General features: G+C 44.4%; 3 protein-coding genes across 5 annotated transcripts; all 3 read left to right on the forward strand.

Annotated features, from left to right (window-relative positions):
* The first annotated feature begins 1,720 nt into the window (after positions 1 to 1,720).
* LOC115133160 (phosphatidylinositol 4,5-bisphosphate 3-kinase catalytic subunit gamma isoform-like) lies at positions 1,721 to 9,846 on the forward strand. Of its 3 annotated transcripts, none has more exons than XM_029666101.2 (16): positions 1,721 to 1,898; positions 2,518 to 2,917; positions 3,027 to 3,289; positions 3,473 to 3,830; positions 4,037 to 4,332; positions 4,541 to 5,064; positions 5,287 to 5,521; positions 6,320 to 6,529; positions 6,913 to 6,994; positions 7,092 to 7,195; positions 7,378 to 7,524; positions 7,606 to 7,696; positions 7,868 to 7,998; positions 8,512 to 8,623; positions 8,845 to 9,002; positions 9,131 to 9,846. In XM_029666101.2, exons 2-16 carry the CDS (start codon positions 2,530 to 2,532, stop codon positions 9,410 to 9,412), a joined length of 3,381 nt encoding a protein of 1,126 aa, XP_029521961.1. In that variant the 5' UTR covers positions 1,721 to 1,898; positions 2,518 to 2,529; the 3' UTR covers positions 9,413 to 9,846. The 3 variants fall into 3 exon arrangements, with proteins under 3 accessions (XP_029521961.1, XP_029521962.1, XP_029521963.1); XM_029666102.2 differs by having other exon boundaries at positions 1,722 to 1,898; positions 2,539 to 2,917; XM_029666103.2 differs by having other exon boundaries at positions 1,722 to 1,898; positions 2,542 to 2,917.
* Positions 9,847 to 11,541: 1,695 nt separating this feature from the next.
* On the forward strand, positions 11,542 to 13,418 carry LOC135572914 (Bardet-Biedl syndrome 10 protein-like; the record flags this gene model as incomplete). The annotated part of the gene is given in 3 exon segments (XM_065021714.1): positions 11,542 to 12,761; positions 12,763 to 12,897; positions 12,986 to 13,418. Coding segments are annotated over 3 exon segments (1,089 nt in total), but the record flags the coding sequence as incomplete, so codon positions are not given.
* A 2,059-nt stretch (positions 13,419 to 15,477) lies between these two features.
* On the forward strand, positions 15,478 to 24,009 carry LOC115133161 (cAMP-dependent protein kinase type II-beta regulatory subunit-like). Its single transcript, XM_029666104.2, has 11 exons — positions 15,478 to 16,079; positions 16,645 to 16,680; positions 17,142 to 17,194; positions 17,479 to 17,562; positions 17,688 to 17,794; positions 18,143 to 18,296; positions 18,652 to 18,753; positions 21,532 to 21,606; positions 21,701 to 21,769; positions 21,964 to 22,108; positions 22,283 to 24,009. Exons 1-11 carry the CDS (start codon positions 15,803 to 15,805, stop codon positions 22,417 to 22,419), a joined length of 1,239 nt encoding a protein of 412 aa, XP_029521964.1. The 5' UTR covers positions 15,478 to 15,802; the 3' UTR covers positions 22,420 to 24,009.
* Positions 24,010 to 24,305: the final 296 nt, after the last annotated feature.

Below are 24,305 nucleotides of genomic sequence, written 5' to 3' on the forward strand. Positions count from 1 at the left end.
GCCACACCCGTTGCTGACAGGTGTATAAAATCGAATACACAGCCAATCTCCATAGACAAACATTGGCAGTAGAATGGCCTTCATGAAGAGCTAAGTGACTTTCAATGTTGCGCCGTCATAGGATACTATTTTTCCAACAAGTCAGTTTGTCTAATTTCTGCCCTGCTAGAGCGACCCAACTGTAAGTGCTATCATTGTAAAGGGGAAACGTCTAGGAGAAACAACAGCTTAGCCGCGAAGTGGTAGGCCACACAAGCTCACAGAACAGGACGACTGAGTGCTGAAGCACGTAAATATTTTCTGTCCTCGGTTACAACACTCACTACCGAAATGGTTTGTCGAGATTGGTGTGGACTTGACTGTACAGAGACCTGACATCAACCACATCGAACACCTTCAGCGAACATCGCCCAACATCAGTGCCCAACCTCACTAATGCTCTTGTGGCTGAATGGAAGCAAGTCCCCGCAACAATGTTCCAACATCTATTGGAAAGCCTTCCCAGAAGAGTGGAGAATGTTGTAGAAGCAAAGGGGGGACCAACTCCATGTTAATGCTCATGATTTTGAATGAGATGTTTGACAAACAGGTGTCCACATACTTTTGGTCATGTAGTCTATTATTATAATTGCTTGAAATTAATTTAGCTCACATAATATTATATGATTTAAAAGTTGCATTAAGGTGTCTGAAATAGAATGAACCTGGCAGAAACTAATGTAGATATTTAAATGCACGGAGTCCTCTTGCTCAGTTGTGCACCGGAGCCTCCCACTCCTCTTTCTATTCTGGTTAGTGCCAGTTTGCTCTGTTCTTTCAAGGGAGTAGTACACAGCATTGTACGAGATCTTCAGTTTCTTGGAAATTTCTCGCATGGAATAGACTGACAAGTTTCAGAAGAAAGTTCTTTGTTTCTGGCCATTTTGAGCCTGTAATCGAACCCACAAATGCTAATGCTCCAGATACTCAACTAGTCTAAAGAAGGCCAGTTTTATTTCTTCTTTAATCAGAACAACAGTTTTCAGCTGTGCTAACATAATTGCAAAAGGGTTTCTAATAATAAATTAGCCATTTAAAATTATAAACTTGGATTAGCTAACACAACGTGCCAATGGACCACAGGAGTGATGGTTGCTGATAATCGGCCTATGTACGCCTATGTAGATATTTCATAACAAATCATCCGTTTCCAGCTACAATAGTGATTTACAACATGAACCATGTCTACACTATATTTCTGATCAATTTGATGCTATTTTAATGGACAAAAAAATTGCTTTTCTTTCAAAAACAAGGACATTTCTATGTGACCCAAACTTTTGAACGTATATATATATATATACTGATGGGATTCAATAAGAACATTCATCATGCAAAAACTGCATAGCTTAGAATCTTTGCTATATTTATATAATAGTAGGAAATAATACCATGCCAGAGAATGACACATTTTTCTTTCTTTCTTCTTTTCTTTCAGGAGAAAACGTTTTTAGTGAATATGACAATGGACATTGAATATAAACCCATCAATCTTGGCATGGATACAATAACATAACGGCTTCAAAAATCAGTAATAGTAATAGTAATGATAATTTTCAAGTAAATTGCTTAATCATAATGGCATTACTAGGCTGTGGGTTTCTGTAGTCCAGTTCCCTCAAAACTACAGTCATGGCGCCTCTGAGCGACCAATAAGAGCGCAACATGTAGACTTGCATGGGACTCGGCTTCACACATCACGGGGAGGGGTGAATGGAATAGCAGACAGAAAGTTTTAGTACCACGGACTTAATATGAACTAAGGAGAAACTGGGACCATTCTACAAATATTTACAAATGCCTAGTGACCCACCGTGTCATATTTCTGCTGGCGTGAGTGTGTTTAGGCCTACCGAGCGGTAAGTTTTTTTCATTGACTTTCCCCATGTAATCGGTAATACCGTTATTTTCTGTTTTTGAAAACTAACGGCTCTGGATTTTCTCATGGAAACTATCTGTAACATTGAAGTTTCATCAATTATTTTTTGTATTTTTATATAATGTATGATTTTATTATAAACTGTAGGTTTGTTTTTGTGGGCAGGTGTAGGAGACTTGTCAATTTATTTTCAAGTTGTCATTGAATCATTTTTTGAAATATGTTCTGAAATGACTAAGGTGGAATTGACCATTTTGCGAAATTCTGGTTGCTCAATTATACTGCAACATTATCATATTTTGATGAGTTATACCAATGACGGGGTTGATACATTGTTACTGCTGACAGTGCTTCTCCTTGCTTCCTGCTTTGCAACTTCCTATGCAGAGAAGTTGATCTGAAAGAAGAAGTTGAACAAGCTTGATATGCAACATCATAAAATAAAATAGAATTAGTATAAGCATAACATATCATGATAGAGCATCTTATTTTGGCTAAGTTTACCAACATGAGATAAATATACATGCTACATTTAACATCCCTTACAAATCCATCTATTCTAATCTAAACAAATCTATTATATTCTTCATTGATAATAGATAACTCGTGTTATGGAACAGCAGGTGAGCGACGAAGAAGAACCTCAACCTGTAGTCCTTAGAGAAGAGAACCGGAGGAGGAGAAGAAAGATGAAAGCCTTCACCTCCACCTTCTCCGTGGCCATGGATCAGATAGCCATCGAGTTCGTCCTCCCCACCACCACTAAGAGTAGCCGCAGCCCCGACACCTTGCTCCTGGAGGTGGCTGGGAACTGGACGGTGGAGCAGGTGAAAGCCCAGGTGTGGCTGAGGGTAGTAGCCACCAACCTGTGCCCCGAGTTCTATCAGAAGTACTCCCCTGACCACTGCATCCTGCTCTACCAGAAGAAGGGCAACTGGTGTGAGATCTACGATAAGCACCAGGTGTTTCAGACCCTGGACTGCATCCGCTACTGGAAAGGTAGAAGATTTTAATCTTAAATCTTTCTTTTATACCCTTGCATTTTTTGTATATATTTTATCGTGAGGTGTATTGAGATGTTTTCATAAAGTTGTATTTGAATCTAAAGCTCTAAAGAAAGATGTGGGGAAGATCCACCTGACGTGCCGGCCTCAGCCCTCGGAGGAGTCCACACAGTACCAGAGGTATCTCAACTACCTGATTGGCTACGACGTCACCGACGTCAGCAACGTGCACGATGACGAGCTGGAGTTCACCAGGAGGAAGCTCCTCACACCCCGCAAGATAGAGCTGGCCGACCGGGACCCCAAACTCTACTCAATGGACCCTTGGATCACATCCAAGCACCTCCCAGAGTACCTGCTCACCAAGGTATGTAACCCTTAACCTGGCTGCTCCAGGGGTGCAGCTCTGTGGGCGACCCTGTGCTGCTTGCCTGCTCCCAGCCTGTTCTGTATTGGGTGATGTAGCTGGGTACTGGGACAGCAAAAAATAGCCAATTTCCGTTGCCTCTGTATCATGGATCAATAAAGATTGAATAATATTTTATTCTAGGTGACCAACAGCCACCTCCTGCTGGTCATTCACAGGAACAAGGCCAGCCAGACCATCAAGGTGTCCATCGACGACACGCCCGTCCAGGTGCTCCAGACCTTCTTTACGAAGATCTCCAATAAGAGGGCTCTGCTGGGAGTTCCTGAGGATGTGTGTGAGGCAGACTACGTCCTGAGGGTGTGTGGCAGGGAAGAGTATATCTATGGGAACCACCCGGTCAGGGACTTCCACTGGGTCCGACAGTGTCTGAAGAACGGGGAGGAGATCCATCTGGTCCTGGAGTCGGCTCCTAATCCAGGTCAAGACCTGGTCCAGAAAGAGGACTGGGCACAGGTGGATGACTGTACTGGAGTGGCAGGTAAGCTAGCATCAATATTCCCAAAGTAATCATATCAGAATATTTCACCAATAGATTACATTTTACAATATGCGCTTTTCATAAAGTTAACAAACTCCCCTAGGCCATAGAGTTGTGCCACAACAACCAATATTATAGCACATGATTTTCCTTTGGGGAATATTTATTTGATGATTAAGATGATTCATATTCCTCTGTTCCAACAGGCACCCATGAGCAGCTGACGATCGACGAGAAAGACCACGAGCGGGTCTTCACAATCTCTCTGTGGGACTGTCACAGGAAGTTCAGGGTTAAAGTCCTGGGCATAGACATCCCGGCCCTGCCGAGGAACCCTGAGCTGATTGTGTATGTGGAGGCCAGTATCTTCCATGGCCAGCAGCTCTTGGCTCAGGAGAGGACCTCCTCCAAGGCTTTCACTGAGGAGGTGCTGTGGAACACCTGGCTGGAGTTTAATATACGCATCAGAGACCTGCCCAAGGGGGCTCGCCTCAGCCTACAGGTAAACTAGGAAACCGTATAATGTTTTTTGGTTTAGTCTGGCAGCTGTATCTATATTTGCTTTAGCCAACATCTTTGTTGTGATCATGATATTATTTCTGGGATTTTTTTTGTAGAATACCAGTCTATTATTTGGAGAATATAGTATGAATCACAACTGAATTAAATGAATTGCAATTTAACTCTATTCTCTTTTCTCCTCTCCCCAGGTGTCCTGTGGGAAGGCCCAGACCCAGACCTCTAAAGGCACCTCCTACCAGGACAACGGAGGATCCCCGGTTGGAGGTGGCAGCGGCAGCCATGATTGTAATAAGACTAAGAGTCGTCTGCTGTACTACGTCAACCTGCTGCTGGTGGACCACCGCTCGCTGCTGCGCCAGGGAGAGTTCATCCTCCACATGTGGAAGATGCCTGAGAAGACCGAGGACAACAGCAGCGTCAATGCAGACAAGCTGACCTCAGCCACCAACCCAGACAAGGCCTCCTCCATGGCCGTAGCCATCCTGCTGGACAAGTACTGCTACCCAGTGGCCCTGCCCAAGAGCAGGGAGGGCAAGGAGGCTGGGGGGGAGGGTCGGGAGGCCGAGGGAGGGGAGAGGGGGCAAAGGGAGATGCCTAACCACCTGAGGAAGCAGTTTGAGGCAATTGTTGAGACCGATCCACTGCACCCTCTCAGCCAAGAAGACAAAGAGCTGCTGTGGCACTTCAGAGAGGAGTGTATGCGTCACCCCAGGTAAGACTGACTGGCATGGTCATCTAATACTATATTACTGAATAAGTCATCTGAGTTTATAATACAGAAGCACTTGTTTCATCCCAATTCCATCTTTCTTGTTCTTATTTGAAATATGTTTTTCTAGAAGAGTATCACAGAGACCTTCCTGAATATGATTCAGTGTAATTATTATTATTATATTTTTTTAATTTTGTAAAACTCCCTACCGTCTCCTCCCAGGGCATACCCCAAGCTGCTGGGCTCTGTGCGGTGGGGTAGACAGGAGGCTGTCCTGGCCACCCATAGGCTGTTGGAGAGGAGCTCTGTGTGGGACCGTAGTGTGCTGGATGTGGGCCTGGCCATGCAGCTGTTAGACTGCCACTACTCTGACGCTCACGTCCGCTCCATGGCCGTACGCAAGCTAGAGACCCTGGGGGATGACGACGTCCTGAGGTACCTGCTGCAGCTGGTCCAGGTGAGTTAGTCGGACTTGATGGAACCAACATTTGGCTGAGAAATGTCTGATGTGTTTCCGTCTTGGTTCTGTCAAGATTCGGTCTGTGCCATAGAGGAACCGAGTTTCGTTACACAGCCCTAGTCATGCAAGTTGACATTTATTGTCATGACTCTTGTCCTGGAGGCAGAACAGAGCGATTTCACCAGAGCGATTTCACCTAAAGTCAAAATTGCCTATATTGTAAAAATTCATAAAAACAAACATTTGCTTTTTTTGTTCTTAATTTAAGGTTAGGTTAACTCATTATGGTTAGCAGTTTGGTTAAGGTTAGGTTAGGTTTAAAATCTGATTTTATGACTTTGTGACTGTGCTAGCTAGTGACCTCTCTGCAGAGCTGCCACCAGAACAAGATTCATGACGAGAAAGACTAAGTAGCCCTAGTCATAGGTGGTTGGTCTACCTGTCTCTGAAGCACACATAAAAACAAAATAGCTGTTTCATACATTGACTAGAAAAAAAATACAAGAACAACCTTTATAGACAAGGCTTCCTTTTTACCTGGTGTTTTCCCAGAAGGGAGCACCTGTGGGTAGTTTTACATGTGTCATTCGTCAGTGTAGAGTCAAATAAGCCGTCTCTACTGTCAACAATGAGGCCTTAGTTAAACATGCAAAACAGTATGAGTATGAAAAAATCCCCAAACGGGAAGATACTTTATAATGTCGCATTACAGTTTACTGAAACATTTTGCTTGCATTTATTATGTGTTTACTTTGAGAGAAAAAATGCATATGTGTGCTCCTCTGTGTTTTTCAGGCTGTGAAGTTTGAGCCGTACCATGACAGTGCCCTGGCCAGGTTCCTGTTGAAGAGAGCTCTCAGGAGTAAGAGGATAGGTCATTTCCTTTTCTGGTTCCTGAGGAGTGAGATCGCCCAGTCCATGCACTACCAGCAGAGGTACGCTGTGCTGCTGGAAGCCTACCTCCGAGGCTGTGGAGAGGACATGCTGCAGGATTTCAGACGCCAGGTGGGTGAATAGCCTTAACCCCAGCCGTAAACAAGAGTACGGTGTGATGTGTGATCGGACACAGTAGGAGTGGGTGAGGGGAGTTCCTCCTCCGTACAATGTGACTGTAGGGCTTTGACGTCGTAGCCAATCAGGTAGTTGAGGTACCTCTGGTACTGTGTGGCCTCCTCCGAGGGCTGAGGCCGGCACGTCAGGTGGATCTTCCCCACATCTTTCTTCAGGTACAACTTTATGAAAACATCTCAATACACCTCACAATAAAATATATACTGTACGCAAAAGAATTGGAGGATTGAAATGACAGATTTAAAAAGACTAGGTCGCTAAAGTGTCAGATAACGAGGATCTGAATAAAGAATAATCCAATTCGTTATCATCAACAGGTGGAGATGACAGAAGCCCTGCAGAAAGTCACCAGGGAGATCAAGGCCATGTCTGCTGAGAAATATGATGTTTCTGCACAAGGTGAGCCTGTCGCCTGAGGTCAACGTACCTCGTATAAGAGATCAAGATAAAATCATATAGAAAGGAATACGTATATGAATCCTGGTGGTATGTTCAGTTGTGTTCCAGCTGCGTCAGAAGCTGGAGAACCTGCAGACGTCTGGGCTGCCAGAGAGCTTCAGAGTGCCCTATGACCCGGGTCTACGGGCTGGTGCTCTGGTGGTGAGTGGAATAATACCTATCCATCTCTATTCTACCCCCCTCTTACGTTATTTTCCTCCATGTCTCTTCTCGCTTGTCCCCATCCCTTTCCTCACCATCATTTCCTGTATCCTCCACTAATTGTATTCTTACTCCTCCCTTCTCTCCTGCGTTTGACTCTAAACATGGGTCCCTCTCTTCAGATAGAGCAGTGTAAGGTGATGGCCTCTAAGAAGAGACCGCTGTGGCTGCAATTTAAGAGGGCTGACCCCACCACGCTGTCCAGTGACACCATCGGGGTCATCTTTAAGGACGGGGATGACCTCAGGCAGGACATGCTCATTCTACAGGTATGTGGGCTTGCTTTCTCAATGGGTTAGGCAAAACTGTCCACCAAATGTTCCATGACAACGAATTGCTCCTCCTTTTAGATTCTGCTGATCATGGAGTCCATATGGGAGGAAGAGTCTTTGGACTTGTCCTTATTGCCCTACGGTTGTATCTCTACTGGGAATAAAATAGGTATGTCAACTGACTTTACACCGTCATGATGCGTTAATAATAATATATTATAACATAGAATATATAGTGTATAAATAATTATAGATATATATGCCATTTCTTATTAAATAAGCATTGTTCTCTATTCTCTTATTTTATTCTCTCTCTCTCTCTCTCTCTCTCTCTCTCTAGGGATGATTGAGATAGTGAAAGATGCCACCACTATTGCCAACATCCAGCAGAGCGTTGTGGGAAGCACGGGAGCGTTCAAGGACGAGATCCTCAACCAATGGCTGCGGGACAAGTGTGTGAGCGAGGAAAAGGTAGCTGGCTATAGTTACTCCCACGGTGCTGCAGCGTCTCAGCTGTAGAGGATATAACTGCACCGCTAAGGAGGAAGGAAACACCCCTGCTACATTTCCTGTTACCCAGGGCTTTGTCTGCAGCACTATTCACGTATACTCAGGCTGTGTAGGCTGAAGCAACTCCACATTTTCAGCTCTGCTATGTCTGTTTTTGAATTGGCCTGTTAGAAATATCCCCATGCAGCAGAGTCACCATAGCTTTAGGGTGAAGGTATAGCACAGAAGCTACCACAGCGCTAGCAGATAAATAGAGAAAGATGAAACACGGTTTCAGTCACTGTGTTCGCTCCAATATTGTCTGTGTGAAATGGCAGCTCACGAACGCTCTTCATTTCCTCCACTCTGTGTCTCCATCACTTCCCCTCTCGCTGTCTCTCCCCCTCACTCGCCATCATTGTCTCTCCCTCTCTTTCGCTGTCTTTCTCTCTCTGTGTGTCTCTCTCTGTCTCTCTCTCCCTCTCCTCCCTGTAGTTCCAGCAGGCGGTGGAGAGGTTTGTGTTCTCCTGTGGAGGGTACTGTGTGGCCACCTACGTCCTGGGGGTAGGAGACAGACACAACGACAACATCATGATCACTGAATCTGGTACCAGAGCTCTTCCTCATCTCCCTATAGCACAAACACGATACAGTACTTGGCGTTAAGTGGTTGCCAAAACATTAGGAATACATTCCACAATATTCTATATATGTGGATGAACCCATAGAAAGTTATTTTCTGTTCATCTGAATGTAGTCATTTGTTTCTGATGTATTGGGTGGTTTATCTATAACATTATTTTCCCCCTTTGATATGTCTGCCCTCAGGTAACCTGTTCCACATAGACTTTGGCCACATACTGGGGAACTATAAGAGTTTCCTGGGTATCAGTAAGGAGAGGGTTCCCTTCGTCCTCACCCCTGACTTCCTCTATGTCATGGGCACATCAGGGAAGAAGAGCAGCCCACATTTCCAGAAGTTCCAGGTACTCAAATGAACGTGTTGTCCAACCAGTAAAAATACATATACACAAACTCACTCACATGCAAACACCCACACACACACACCCACACACACACACACACACTCTTAACTATAGTATTGATCTTCCAGGATGTGTGTGTGCGGGCCTACCTGGCTCTGAGGCATCACACCAACCTCCTCGTCATCCTGTTCTCCATGATGCTGATGACGGGCATGCCTCAGCTCACCAGCAAAGAAGACATCGAGTACATCCGCGAAGCGCTGACTGTGGGCCGGCCGGAGGAGGAGGCACAGCGCCACCTGCTGGACCAAATAGAGATCTGCAGGGACAAGGGCTGGACCGTGCAGTTCAACTGGTTCCTACACCTGGTGCTGGGCATCAAGCAGGGGGTGGATAAACGCTCAGCCTAGGGTGCTCCCCTTATGGTGTCAATGGCTTAGTGGGCTGGCAACACCAGAGGGATGGGTTCAAATCCCACACGGGCCACATATGTGATAATTGTAAGCCACTTTAGGTAAGATTACTATGTTGATTGGACTCCCAAATAAGGAGAGAGGGAGATATAGTCAGAGACCAAAGTCTGGATTTAAAAGTTTGTCAACCCTTCCTCAATGATGTAACCAGTTGTTCTGATGCATTGCCCATTGACTGTATACAGTAACAGTCTTATTGTTGCACTTTCAAGATCAAAGCCGGATCTTACCATATGTTTATGAGTTATACATAAATATTGACTCCTGTTCCTCTGCTAATGCACTGCATCTGATTGTATCATCTGTTAATATAACATCCGACTTGCATGACTGATGGTGGCAATACCATAATAAACCTAATCATAGAGAAATATAGTTATATATTATGTCCCATCGCTAGAGGTCGACATGCAGATGTTAAACTGAGTGACTCACCAAACTCGTCAGAGGAAGAGGTCTCTAGGAAACCAAAGGAAGCTTTTCCACACCCGGGTGAGTTCACATAAACCAGATATCAGAATTTCATCGTGGAAGCAGTCAGTATAGTTTTACCATAAAATGACATTTCACTCATCAAGATGAAAGAGGTTGAGGATTAGGCGCGCAATATCGAAGTAGGCTAGCTAGCTACTTAAATGCATATGAAATGTGTGCAGCACCACCCCACGTCGCCCGCGAAGCGTTTATGCGCAAACCCAGAGCAATCCAATTATTGACATTGAAGCCAGTGAATCCCAGCTAACCCAATTCAATTGTGCCTCTGTGTCCTGGATCGGTAGCCTCTCTCCATCTCAGGTCTTGGGGATGCGGTTGCAGCTTCAGTGTCTGCAGCTGGACTCCGTACGGAGTGTCCTGGAGGCAGTGATCCGGAGGAGCTTTGGTCTTGATGGAGTACAGGTGCTGTTCACACGGGACAAACGCTGTTGACACGCCACGGAAAACGCATCCTCACAGCCCTTCGGGTGGAACAAAAAGTCCCACTAAAACCCGCTCTGGCTCTCAGGAAAAAAACTGCTGCTCCAAATTCGCTCCATTAATTAAAATCACAATTTAATACCCAACAGGTTTTTTTTGACTACCTGAACCTACTATTTGGTTTTGAAGCATAGAAACCAAACCATATGGTTTGAATGAAAAATACTTTAATGAGCATGAAAAGGTGAATGTAAAGAAGCGCTCAATTTCAAATAGACAACGTGTCATATTAAACAGCATATAAACACGAAATAGGTCAGCAGCCAGACAGGGAGCCGAAGAAGGAATGTAAATGAATTATTCATGCAATATTAAAAATGTTTCAAGGCTATAGCCTACAAAGAAATATATTGTGAAGCATTTTTGAGTGCAACACACAGCTGGTAGGGAGTCAGGGACATTAAGCACTCATCATTTTAACAACAGTTTGTTGTATTACATCATAATAGTCTAAATTGCGCATATAAGCTGTGGCACTTAGAATTAAATACACACTAAAATGAAAAATGCCTTATTGGGCTCAGTCTAGAGTTCATTTGAATTTAATTTTTAGAAACACCAGTGTTTGGCCAGGGTCTGTGGCTTCAGGCTCATGTGATGGTGCCTCTAGAGCAGGGCAGCAATGGAGAATATCCTCTCCAAGCTTGTAGAGCCACTGGGGATGCTAAACACCCTTATCGTTCTGACCTTTATTTCCTTTGTTTTGTCATTATTTAGTATGGTCAGGGTGTGAGTTGGGGTGGGCAGTCTGTTTGTTTTTCTATGATTTGGGTATTTCTATGTTTCGGCCTAGTATGGTTCTCAATCAGAGGCAGGTGTCATTAGTTGTCTCTGATTGAGAATCATACTTAGGTAGCCTGGGTTTCATTGTGTGTTTGTGGGTGATTGTTCCTGTCTCTGTGTTTGCACCAGATAGGGCTGTTTTTGGTTTTCCACGTTTATTGTTTTGTAGTGTTCATGTTTATCTGTTTTTATTAAACATGAATCAATATAACCACGCTGCGTTTTGGTCCGCCTGTACTTCACCACAGGAAAACCCTTACACTTATGGCCACACTTGACAAGCTGGGAAGGGATGGAGAGTTATTTTTTTCTTCTATTGGTAAGCCTAAAGGTTTTTAGGCAAATAAACCCAATCAAAATGGAAAGTGCCTTGAAAGTTGGAATATGAAAATCAATCATGGCCTATTGTATAGATAATCTAACAAAAATGAAGGAAACTTTTATGAGGTCAGATTTTTTGTGTATAAATACTTTGCTACAATGGAACTTAATTAGCTACTCACCTCATTCCTTTCTTTTAGCATGTGCACGTAGTAAAGTACACCATCATGCTTTAGGGTTATGTGTCTTTTCAGATTAGACAATGATTCTTTAGTTGTGGACTTTACATCACCACACTCCCTCTCTTGCTCTTGGTCCTCATCTTTGTAATTCATCTTGATTTTGCACCTGTGTGTTTTATCAGTTTCTTTACGAAAATATTTAGCGAACTCCATGACAGTAGCTAAAGTAAGGGGCTATAGCAGCACACAAGTAGACTACAAATGCATGCTGTGCCAGGAATGCCCAGAGCTCGTGAAATGAGTGTTATTGGAGCAAAATTGGAGCGGGCGAGAAGGACAATGCTCTAGCTTTTGGGAATCTCGCTCCATGCTCCAGTCAAATTGGGTACGCTCCAGCTCCGCCCACATACTCTGACACACACACACACACACACACGTTCACACTTACAATACTTTGTGAAATCTCAATCTCTGTGTGTGTGTGTGTGTGTGTGTGTGTGTAGGATGGTGGTGGAGTGTGTGAGGAGACACAGCTCGGTGACAGGAGATGGCTCCCAGACCTTCATCCTGCTGCTCGCCTCATTGCTACGGGAGATACAGAAACACACCCGAAAATCACCCCGGGAAGGTGCCAAGCGTTTGGCTGAAGCTCTGCTGGCCTTCGTATTGGACGAGCTCAGTGATGTTATCACTGTTGGAGTGGCTCCACCTGGCTCCTCCCGTTCAGACACACACACCCCAGGACAGACAGATACACCCACTCTGTGCCGCCTACTCAGTGCTTTCCTTCACACCCGGATCAGCCCTACTCATGCGGAAATCATCAGCCAACTGAACTGTGAGCTGCTCTCCCATTGGAGTTGCCATGGCGCCTTCGTAAATGAACACTTCCCTGCTCTGCACACAACAGTATCAGGGCGGGGGTTAGACAGTGTGTGTGTCACCCTACAGCATCTAGAAGTGTCTCTGCTCCTCTCATCAGTCAGACAGTCGGAGGCCTTCCTGGCTGCAGTGGGGAGGTACGCTGTGTGTGTGTGAAGACGACCTTACCTTGTTCTCTGTGCTCAGTGGAGCCCAGCCTGTCTCAGACTGGGCCGTGATTGGACAGGAACATGTTGCTACGGTGACCTTCTGCCGGCCGCTGGTGCTGGGAGCTCACAGGTATGGTTACAGGATAGTTACACGCGCGCACACACACAAACACACACATACACACTATGCTAATTATGTGGTTTTCTCTCTCTCCCAGGTTCGTCAATGTGGGGTTTCCTAAGGCAGAGGACAGGGGCAGACCCCACAGTCTGGTTGTGTGTGGACAGACAGAGGGCCAGGCAGAACAGAGTGTATGTGCTGTACGCATGCTGCATACTACTACCTGGGGGCCCAAACACAGGACTAGAGCTACAGAAAGAACCGCTTACACACACACAGACACACACACAAACACACACACAGACGTGATGGAGCCTTGTTGTGTAATTTCCGTGGACAGGACTTTTGACTTCCTGTTACACCACACCCTCCGTCAAACACAGACACGCACACTCCGTCAAACACAGACACGCACACTCCGTCAAACACAGACACGCACACTCCGTCAAACACAGACACGCACACTCCGTCAAACACAGACACGCACACTCCGTCAAACACAGACACGCACACTCCGTCAGACACAGACACGCACACTCCGTCAAACACAGACACGCACACTCCGTCAGACACAGACACGCACACTCCGTCAGACACAGACACGCACACTCCGTCAAACACAGACACGCACACTCCGTCAGACACAGACACGCACACTCCGTCAGACACAGACACGCACACTCCGTCAAACACAGACACGCACACTCCGTCAAACACAGACACGCACACTCCGTCAAACACAGACACGCACACTCCGTCAAACACAGACACGCACACTCCGTCAAACACAGACACGCACAATCCGTCAGACACGCACACTCCGTCAAACACAGACACGCACACTCCGTCAAACACAGACACGCACACTCCGTCAGACACGCACACTCCGTCAGACACAGACACGCACACTCCGTCAAACACAGACACGCACACTCCGTCAAACACAGACACGCACACTCCGTCAAACACAGACACGCACACTCCGTCAGACACAGACACGCACACTCCGTCAGACACAGACACGCACACTCCGTCAGACACAGACACGCACACTCCGTCAGACACAGACACGCACACTCCGTCAGACACAGACACGCACACTCCGTCAGACACAGACACGCACACTCCGTCAGACACAGACACGCACACTCCGTCAGACACAGACACGCACACTCCGTCAGACACAGACACGCACACTCCGTCAGACACAGACACGCACACTCCGTCAGACACGCACACTCCGTCAGACACGCACACTCCGTCAGACACGCACACTCCGTCAGACACGCACACTCCGTCAGACACAGACACGCACACTCCGTCAGACACAGACACGCACACTCCGTCAGACACAGACACGCACACTCCGTCAGACACAGACACGCACACTCCGTCAGACACAGACACGCACACTCCGTCAAACACAGACACGCACACTCCGTCAGACACGCACACTCCGTCAAACACAGACACGCACAATCCGTCAGACACGCACACTCCGTCAAACACAGACACGCACACTCCGTCAAACACAGACACGCACACTCCGTCAGACACAGACACGCACACTCCGTCAGACACAGACACGCACACTCCGTCAGACACAGACACGCACACTCCGTCAGACACAGACACGCACACTCCGTCAGACACGCACACTCCGTCAAACACAGACACGCTCACTCCGTCAAACACAGACACGCACACTCCGTCACACTTGGACACCCCTGCCGCCTTGGGGATGTTAGCAGAGGCCCTACTGAGTGTGCCCAGACAGATCTACTCCCACAATCCTCGGCGCTACCTTGAGGCTCTCGCACACACTCTCAGCTGCATACGTAACCATGGTAACTCTCCGGACCCGCTGGAGACAGTGCTGTTCTGGTAGTGGATGGTTCTAATATGGTCCAGGCTGACACTAGGTCAGGGTCTATGTCTGGGTCAGGATCTGGGTCAGGGGTAAAGGAGGTGACAGTTTGGTCAAGCTCTGGCTCTAGTTCAGGTGTAGAGTCAGTGTCCTGTATGTATCATCTGATCCTGGCTGTTCTACAGTGTCTCGGGAGTCTAGTGTCTGTGGACACTGTACTACACGCTAATACCTCACACACCTGTCAGAGAGAAGAGGAGGAGGGTGACGACCGAGAACTCATACTTGATTTTATTTCATTGTTCATCCAAAAGTTTTGTATTCAATTCTTGAAAAAGTCATCTCCTTGTGTAGTATGTTTTTGCATATGAATTTCTATGTTAATAAATCCGATTTGATTAAATGGTTACATGGTTATATTATGTTGTTACAGCGACTGAACAGACTGTATCCTTCATCGCCTCTCTGCTCCACTGTGGAGGAGAAAACACTGTTGTGCAAAAAGGAAACTACTATGCTAGACTGTCAATATGCATGACGAAATATTGGGAATAATGTACATCTGATGTGAATTTTGAGAATGGTAAAATCACAGAGTTTCTAAACATTCTGTTCTGTCTGGTAAAACGATGCTCCCTCGAGATGGAGTGGTGACTGATCTGCTCACTCTTCTATTTCTATGATTCTGCGTGCGCAAGCTCTAGATGGTTGGTTGTCATGGATACCTGGGTCACATGCGTGGGTTTCCCGAAGCCAGCAGCAAAATGATGCGAGCTAGCTAGCTAGCATTGTTACTGCCATTTTCATTCAGATTTCATCAAAAGGCGGTAGCTAAGTTAGCAAGCTATAGCTAGCTACAGATGAACATACATTGAGAATGGGTATAACGCCAACAACATTTGTTGCAAAAGGCTGTGTTTGGGAACGTATTATTCAAGTGAGCTGTCAACCCTTACAAGCCTGAGCTGGAATATCATTTTTTTTTTATTCAGAAAATAGCCAGCGGTATTTTTATTATTTGCCTGACTCTTCAAAGACCGATTAGAAATGAGTATTGAAATCCCAGAAGGATTGACGGAGCTGTTGCAAAGCTTTACAGTGGAAGTGTTGAGGAATCAGCCAGGAGACCTTCTGGACTTTGCCTTGCAGTATTTCATCCAACTGAAGGAGAATCAGAGAGGATCCGCCTTTGACAATGCCCGAGATTCGGCTAACGGTCGACATGGCGATAATGTTAGCAGTGGAAGATTGGTCAATTTTGCCGAGGAGACAATGCAAATTTATTTGGAAAATGAAGAAGATGATGATGAGGAGGAATTCGTAGGTAGCTAACCTCACCGTTCTGCTAGAAAAGTCAGTACTGCCTGTGTGATGCTGCTAACCTTGATAGCTAACTAGCTAACGACGTTGCGGTGGCAGCCACTGAGAAAGTCAAGCTCGCTAACGTTTTGCTACTACTATGCCATAGTTACAGTAGTCAGCCCAGCTGACGTTAGCTACTGACCATTTTACCATGAATCCCTCGTGGACAGAGGGAAGTGACAACTTTCGCGATAATTTTACTTCTGGGTAATAGATGCCAGGCCAAGAAAAGGCCATTGAACTCTAATCTCAAAGGGAAATGGCTATCTAGTAACCCCCATTGTTTACTTTGGCCGGCAGTGGAGTGGAAAGAATGTTCTGAAAGTGTCCGTGACTATCCTGACCTGTGTGAGCATCAGTAGCGTTAGCTAGCTGATTCATTCCATGTTAGCTAGCTAACGTTAGCTGAAAACAATCAACAGTGATTTTAGATCAGAATACTCTCTCTATATGTCAAGCCAGAACATGGTTACATGGTTATATCATAGTAAAATACACCTCATCTTCATGTAACTTTTTTTTATTAGCTCCAGTGATCAACAGATTCTTGAGAAGATCTTCAGGTAAGAAGGTTTGATATTCTAGATGTCCTTTGTATGTTGCATCCACAGAAGTACCCACTTTTCCACTGTTTTCGACATAATGACAGGAAATGACATCTGAAGTGTGTGTTTGATGGGCATAAGGATATCCTCTCAGTGGCTGGGACTATTATCCAGTCAGAGCAGCAATTGGTGCTGTCATCACTATCACATATGTTAATAGTACTGTAGCAGGATCACACAAGTGTCTGTCTGCTAGCCAGAGGGTTTTCAATGCACACAATACTCAAGTATCAGGAGCAGTCTAGAGTTCAGCTTGTTCACCTATAGAGACATGACGGGCTTAAACAATGCTGTGTGAAATGGATTACACTGCAGATTATGTGACCAACTTGGTGTGGTTGGAATCACTCTTGGTATCCTGAGTGAAATCTGAAGGAGGCACTCAAGTGTAATGTGATGACTCTTGCTCCTCTCCACAGTGTGTGCTGAAGCATTCAACCCTGATGAGGAGGAGGAGGACAAAGATTCCAGGGTAAAATCACTTAACCTCCATCACTATGGGGTTGACCTCTAACCTTTAACCTCAAGTTAGCTAATGATGTGATGCCGCTGGTCCACTGCAAACCATCGTTGATGGTTTAGGTTGAACGTTTGTGTATTTATCAAGAACAAAAGAACGTTTCAGCATAAGAAGTCAGATGCTGAGTGAAACAGGGAGGGAAGGAGATTAGATGACTGTCTGCACTCTGTACTTGAACCTGATACAGTAGCTATAATAATACATGCTAATTATGGCTCTGCTCTGCTCTCTAAAAGATCACCCATCCTAAAACCGACGAGCAGAGGCACAGACTACAGGAGGCCTGCAAAGACATTCTACTGTTCAAAAATCTAGACCCGGTAAAGTGAAGTGGGGTGGAAAGACTATAGGTTAAACAAATGCATTGAGGAAAAGTCAACAAAAACTGTATATGGATGCTGCTGTGTGCCGTGTCACTGAAATATCGCTGTGGTTGTGTTAATAGGAGCAGATGTCCCAGGTACTGGATGCAATGTTTGAGATGTCAGTGGAGGCTGGCGAACACATTATAGACCAGGATGACGATGGGGACAACTTCTATGTTATTGAAAGGTAGGACTTCAGATTCATCAAGGCATTGTAAACAGACGAGACAGTCTATACAGCACTTTTTGATCCCAGGGACCATATCCACAAAGTTTCTCAGAGTAGAAGGGCTGTTCTAGCATCAGTTTAGCCTTTTAGATCATAATGAATATTATTCTATGGCCAGATCCTAGGTCAACACTCCTACTCTGCGATGCTTTGCTGATACTGGCGATGATGGGTCTGAAATCGCATCCTATTTCCTGTATTATGCACTACTATTGGCCAGAGTTGGGTGCGATATAAGATTTTCCCATATAATAAATACTTATGCAATTAATGAATTTATCATTATGATGTTGCCTTCTTTCCCAGAGGGACCTTTGACATCCTGATGAAAGCAGACAGAGTGGAGCGTGTGGTGGGTTCCTATGACAACCAGGGCAGTTTTGGCGAGCTTGCCCTGATGTACAACACACCCAGGGCTGCCACCATCATCGCCACCTCTGTGGGAGCCCTCTGGTGCATGGTAGGTTGAAGGCTTCAGGGTGAACCAGTGGATTGTCCTGTAGCTGAAATGGATGAGAGGATGTGTAGGTAGGCTGTTACGTACTGTAGGTTTGAATGGTGGACTATGCCCCCCCCCCCGGTAGATTGAGGAGTGAATTACAGAAGTGATGCCTAAAGCAAAACATGCCAACACTCCCTGGGTTGTCTGAAGGCATCAGCCTACATCTCTTGAGATCATAATCTTAACCATTACGGGACAAAACGGTGAAACTGGCCCCAGATGAGTGTTGAAGCAACTTTAATTACTGGAGTAACCATGTAATGTGGTGTTTGGTTGAAACGATCTGAGGCCTGTGATGTTGTATGTACTCCAGGACCGACTGACGTTCAGGAGGATCATAGTAAAGAACAACCACAAGAAGAGGAAGATGTACGAGGCTTTCATTGAGTCACTGCCCCTGCTCACATCCCTACAGGTAACAACTGTGATCTCTTGTTATTAATAAACCTCTCTGTTTATTTATTTTGTATTTCACCTTTATTTAACCAGGTAGGCTAGTTGAGAGCAAGTTCTCATTTTCAATTGCGACCTGGCCAAGATAAAGCAAAGCAGTTTGACACATACAACAACACAGAGTTACACACGGAGTTAAAAAAAACATAGTCAATAATACAGTATAACAAAAGAAAACAAAAAGTATATATACAGTGAGTGCAAATGAGGTAAGATAAGGGAGTTAAGGCAATAAATAGGCCATGGTGGCGAAGTAATTACAATTAAACACTGGAATATGTGCAGAATATGAATGTGCAAGTAGAGATACTGGGGTGCAAAGGAGCAAGATAAATAAATACAGTATGGGGATGAGGTAGGTAGATAGATGGGCTGTTTACAGATGGGCTATATACAGGTGCAGTGATCTGTGAGCTGCTCTGACAGCTGGTGCTTAAAGCTAGTGAGGGAGATGTGAGTCTCCAGTGTCATGGCAATTTCCTGTATTACCAAATGATGAGAGAGCAAACCACACACCAGTCAGAGTTATTTAAACTTCATCTTTAATTATATGAGCTTCACCATAGCCCTGTGACTAAGATCAATTCAGTGTCTATAAATGAATTCTGAGATTGCTTACAAAATAATACTTAGTATATTTTACAGCCAAGATACACCCCTCTCAACTCACATGACGAACCACAGATCTTAGGAACTTCACAAAGGGACTTTTACTTGAGAGAGGAGTATCCCATAGCCAGATAGCATTAGCTATAAATTATCGTTCAGTTTGGTCTCTAAAACGAGATTCTAATCTCGTTCCTGGTACTTCATAGTACCAAAACATTACCTCACTATCTGGAATGCTCTTTAGGCTTTATTGGCCAAAGACATCGTAAATCTCCTCTGTCAGTGCTATCTCATAGAGGCCCATCCTCAGTGGAACACACACACACAATATTCTAATGCAATACAAAGATGATAAAATAATCTTACAAGCACGATAACGTAATCTTGCAATTTTCCACAACATCTCCCCAATCACATGGTTTAACAGATACATTCACATTGGAAGACACTGTTCAATTCTGACTTCTCCCTTTCTGATATTCTGCATATTACCAGACATGTAAAAGACAAGCATGACCTCTCCCCTCTCTGGGTCCCAAGTGACTTTTCCCTTGAGAAGAAAGGAAAATGCAACTGCCAACAGTATAGTCCAAAATAAGACATTCTAATGACAAGTATAAAGTAAATAAAACATATTTATCTATGTTACCTAACTAATTCTGATTCAGCTACGACACCAGCTTCAGAGATTTTTTGCAGTTCATTCCAGTCATTGGCAGCAGAGAACTGGAAGGAAAGACGAGCGCGTGCTACGAGTGGGTGCTGCTATGGTGACCAGTGAGCTGAGATTAGGCGGGGCTTTACCTAGCAGAGACTTATAGATAACCTGTAGCCAGTGGGTTTGACGACGAGTATGAAGCGAGGGCCAACCAACGAGAGCGTACAGGTCGCAATGGTGGGTAGTGTATGGGGCTTTGGTGACAAAACGGATGGCACTGTGATAGACTGCATCCAGTTTGTTGAGTAGAGTGTTGGAGGCTATTTTGTAGATGACATCACCGAAGTCGAGGATCGGTAGGATGGTCAGTTTTACGAGGGTATGTTTGGCAGCATGAGTGAAGGATGCTTTGTTGCGATATACGAAGCCAATTCTAGATTTAATTTTGGATTGGAGATGTTTCATGTGGGTCTGGAAGGAGGGTTTACAGTCTAACCAGACACCTAGGTATTTGTAGTTGTCCACATATTCTAAGTCAGAACCGTCCAGTGTAGTGATGCTGGACGGGTGGGCAGGTGCGGGCAGTGATCGGTTGAAGAGCATGCATTTAGTTTTACTTGTATTTAAGAGCAGTTGGAGGCCACGGAAGGAGAGTTGTATGGCATTGAAGCTCGTCTGGAGGTTAGTTAACACAGTGTCCAAAGAGGGGCCAGAATTATACAGAATGGTGTTGTCTGCGTAGATGTGCATCAGAGAATCACCAGCAGCAAGAGCAACATCATTGATGTATACAGAGAAGAGAGTCGGCCCGAGAATTGAACCCTGTGGCACCCCCATAGAGACTGCCAGAGGTCCGGACAACAGGCCCTCCGATTTGAGGGCCTGTAAGGTGAGGTGCAGTAAGGTGCAGAGCGTTCGATTTGCCTGATGGGGGGCAAGGAGACCCCCAGCACCGCTAAAACCATTGACAACTGTGTGCCATTTTCAAGGGATTGTCAAATAAATGACCATTAGTTGAGTGAATAATAATCAGCTCCTGGAGAACAAGTCAGAACTACTCATTTGGGATTATTCCACGCAAAACTGGAACATCTCAGAGAGGGATGCTGACTGAGTGACACTTGATAATGCATTAGTAGCACAGTCCTAACACTTTGCATTCTATAGTATATACAATGCATAATGGTATACACCGTTCAAAAGTTTGGAGTCACTTAGAAATGTCCATTAAAATAACATCAAATTGATCCGTAGTCATTAGACAATAGTCATTTACAACATTAACAATGTCTAGACTGTATTTCTGATCAATTTGATGTTATTTTAATGGACAAAAAAGTGCTTTTCTTTTCAAAAACAAGGACATTTCTAAGTCACTCAACTTTTGACCGGTAGTGTATATCTAAACGTGTTTATCTCCTATCTGTAGAGCATTATAGCAGCTACCACAACTGTTCTCTCGTGTCCTGACAGGTCTCTGAGAGGATGTGTGTGGTGGATGTTCTATCCTCCAAGGCCTACACTGATGGAGAACAGATTATAGCTCAGGTAATTATCTCTCTCATTATCCCTGTATTTGGAGAAAGTCCATGTAAAATGTAAGATGTGCTACTCAAATGACTAACTGTTGTTGTTCTGCCAGGGGGCCACAGCGAACTGTTTCTACATAGTAGAATCTGGTCAAGTACGAATAACAATGAATACGAGCAAGGTAAGGCTTGCTTCTGGATGCTCTACCGTTATTGAAACCGTTGACACGTAGTCACGGACATGTTAATATGTCTGGAGTTAGTGTCAACAGGTTCAAATGAGCTGAAAGCACCGTTACCGAGCATGTCAATGGCACAGTTTGTTCTATTGAAAGCACTATATGTCTTGTGTTGTCTGACTGTCTGTCACCCCCAGTTGAAAAAGGAGGAGGGAGAAGGGGTGGAAGAGGAGGTGGAGATTGCCATGTGCACCAGGGGACAGTACTTTGGAGAGCTGGCTCTGGTCACCAACAAGCCCCGGGCTGCTTCAGCGTACGCTGTAGGAAACGTCAAGTGTCTAGGTAAGTAGATAAAGACTGCAATCAGCTGGAGGAGCACTGCACTCCAGGAATTGTATCATTGTCAATACTCATGCTCTCTAGTCTAGATGATATCCAATAGCCTTGCTTCGTTAGCTGCAGCTGATATGGCTGTCCTTGTGTTCTTGTTTGTGTGTGTGTGTTTGTGTGTTCTAGTGATGGACGTGCAGGCGTTTGAGCGTCTGCTGGGCCCCTGCATGGACATCATGAAGAGGAACGTCGTCAGCTACGACGAGCAGCTGGCCGCGCTGTTCGGAAGTAACACTGGCATTCACGACAACGACACGGCGTGATGGAACACACTCGGCAAAGACAGCTGAGACGGGATTTTTTTTTATAACAAGGGACTCCTAGACTCTCCTGAGGGGCCAAATACTCCTGGTACTGATCTAGAGGTTTGTTCATACTGCAAACTCATATATGAGATGAATCCCATTTGTATGGTTTTAGTATTTTGTATGATACATGAACATAGTGGTGTTTGTTAATAACCTTCAGATTCATTCCTGGCCTTATATCCAAATGGTACATATGAAGACACACTTCTATCAGGTTTGTCTAATAGATGAATTACGTTACGGCTTTTGATTCAAAATGAAACATTGGGGTCATCTATTGTCCAGCATTGAACCTTCCCTCACGGAAAAACACTTTAAAAAGACGTTGCTATTTTTTTTTGTTGTTGTTGCCTATAAATGTTACCACAAGCATATGAATTCATAATGAAATTAGATTATACTTGGTGTTTCTTATCTCCCAAGTGTATTAGCTACTTTTTAGAGTAACATTTTAGTCTGGACAATTTATGTCCTATGAAAACAACAGTTTTTCCAGAGGAAGAAATCAACACATGGTATATTTCAGTGTATCTTTCACTTGTAGTTGTCAACTTATTTTTGATTAAATTGAACAATGCATATTGTAATTGAAGTTTAATAGTGCTGTAGTCCTGAGTTAAGCATTTATGATCTAGTTGGTAAAGAGCATTAATTAATAGCCAATAATTTGTTAAACTAACGTATTATATTTGTTAAATCAAATGGGACATTGACACAACTTGGTGCTCTGTAGCAAAGAAAAGGCAGTATTTCCTGACGAATCCATGTGAAGTTGGTCTAAACAGAGCCAATTAATTAATGGACTGTGTTGCTTACTTCATTTTTTTTCACTAGTTATTGTGTTATAAGCTGTTGATAAATTGTCAGCGGATGTTTCTTAGACACAGTGTCTTTTCCCATGTGATTTTTGATGTATCCGTGGGTGTTTTGGAGAGCTGATTTTGAGCTCAATATTTCGAACAGGTGAAACAGACAGGGTGTCTTCATAAGGGAAATATCAGATAGGGAAATTCTCTTAGCATTTTGCATATTGCTGCTAGACCTACGTTTGGTACATAGTGTCTTTGGTACAGTCTGTTAAAAAAGAAAATATGTGTTGTTTTTGTCATTCACGCACTGCTCTCCTTAATAGCTTAGTACCGTATTTGACTTTTTGAACCAGAGATGTCATAAATGTCATTATTCTAACCTGCCAATGCATTTGTCAGATAGATGTTCAACCTTCAATGCAAGTGAATCTCTAAACCAGTTTTATCAGTCAACTGAAAGGATTTATCTTGCCTACCTCTGCACACAATTACCTATGCCAACAACAGGTATCTGCATTCCTTGTTTCATGGTGTTAATGTTTGTGTTCTGTGTGTAAAAACAGAGTTCAGTTTGTTTCATTGAATAGTTTTTTAAGTTTCCACACCGACACTTGCTTTGCAGTTTCCCCCTTTTTCTCGTTATATTGTTACAATACGCCTCATTTCCTGAGTAGTTTCAGTATCTTAACTGTTATTTGAATTTCCATTGCAATAAACTTAGGTTTTGTATAAATAATTGAACATTTGCATTTTTTTTTACTGTTGGAAAACCTTTTAAAAACGTATCTGGTGTGTATCACACAGGTAAAAGCAAACAGCAAATGCATGCATGTTTACAAACCTTTATCAAAGACAGTCTGCCTTTATTTTTGACTATGGCTTTGTCTGCCAGTCCTTGACATTGTAGTCAAAACTGTTACCAAACCTCATACAGTATAAAAACTACAATAGCTAGTTGCACGAAGTCGTCCAATTAGAGCCATCTCTGAGAGATGAGGGACATGGATTACAGCCAAAAGGAACAGCGCAAAC

The sequence above is a fragment of the Oncorhynchus nerka genome, linkage group LG8, assembly GCF_034236695.1.
Source record: "Oncorhynchus nerka isolate Pitt River linkage group LG8, Oner_Uvic_2.0, whole genome shotgun sequence".
NCBI classification, from domain to species: domain Eukaryota; kingdom Metazoa; phylum Chordata; class Actinopteri; order Salmoniformes; family Salmonidae; genus Oncorhynchus; species Oncorhynchus nerka.

Coding starts and splice junctions, on each gene's coding strand:
- LOC115133161 (XM_029666104.2), top strand. CDS start 15,803: ATGAGTATTGAAATCCCAGAAGGATTGACGGAGCTGTTGCAAAGCTTT. Junction 16,080..16,644: donor TGATGAGGAGGAATTCGTAG/GTAGCTAACCTC, acceptor TTTTTTTATTAG/CTCCAGTGATCAACAGATTC. Junction 21,607..21,700: donor GAGAACAGATTATAGCTCAG/GTAATTATCTCT, acceptor TTGTTCTGCCAG/GGGGCCACAGCGAACTGTTT.
- LOC115133160 (XM_029666101.2), top strand. CDS start 2,530: ATGGAACAGCAGGTGAGCGACGAAGAAGAACCTCAACCTGTAGTCCTT. Junction 3,831..4,036: donor TGACTGTACTGGAGTGGCAG/GTAAGCTAGCAT, acceptor CTGTTCCAACAG/GCACCCATGAGCAGCTGACG. Junction 9,003..9,130: donor CACATTTCCAGAAGTTCCAG/GTACTCAAATGA, acceptor TTGATCTTCCAG/GATGTGTGTGTGCGGGCCTA.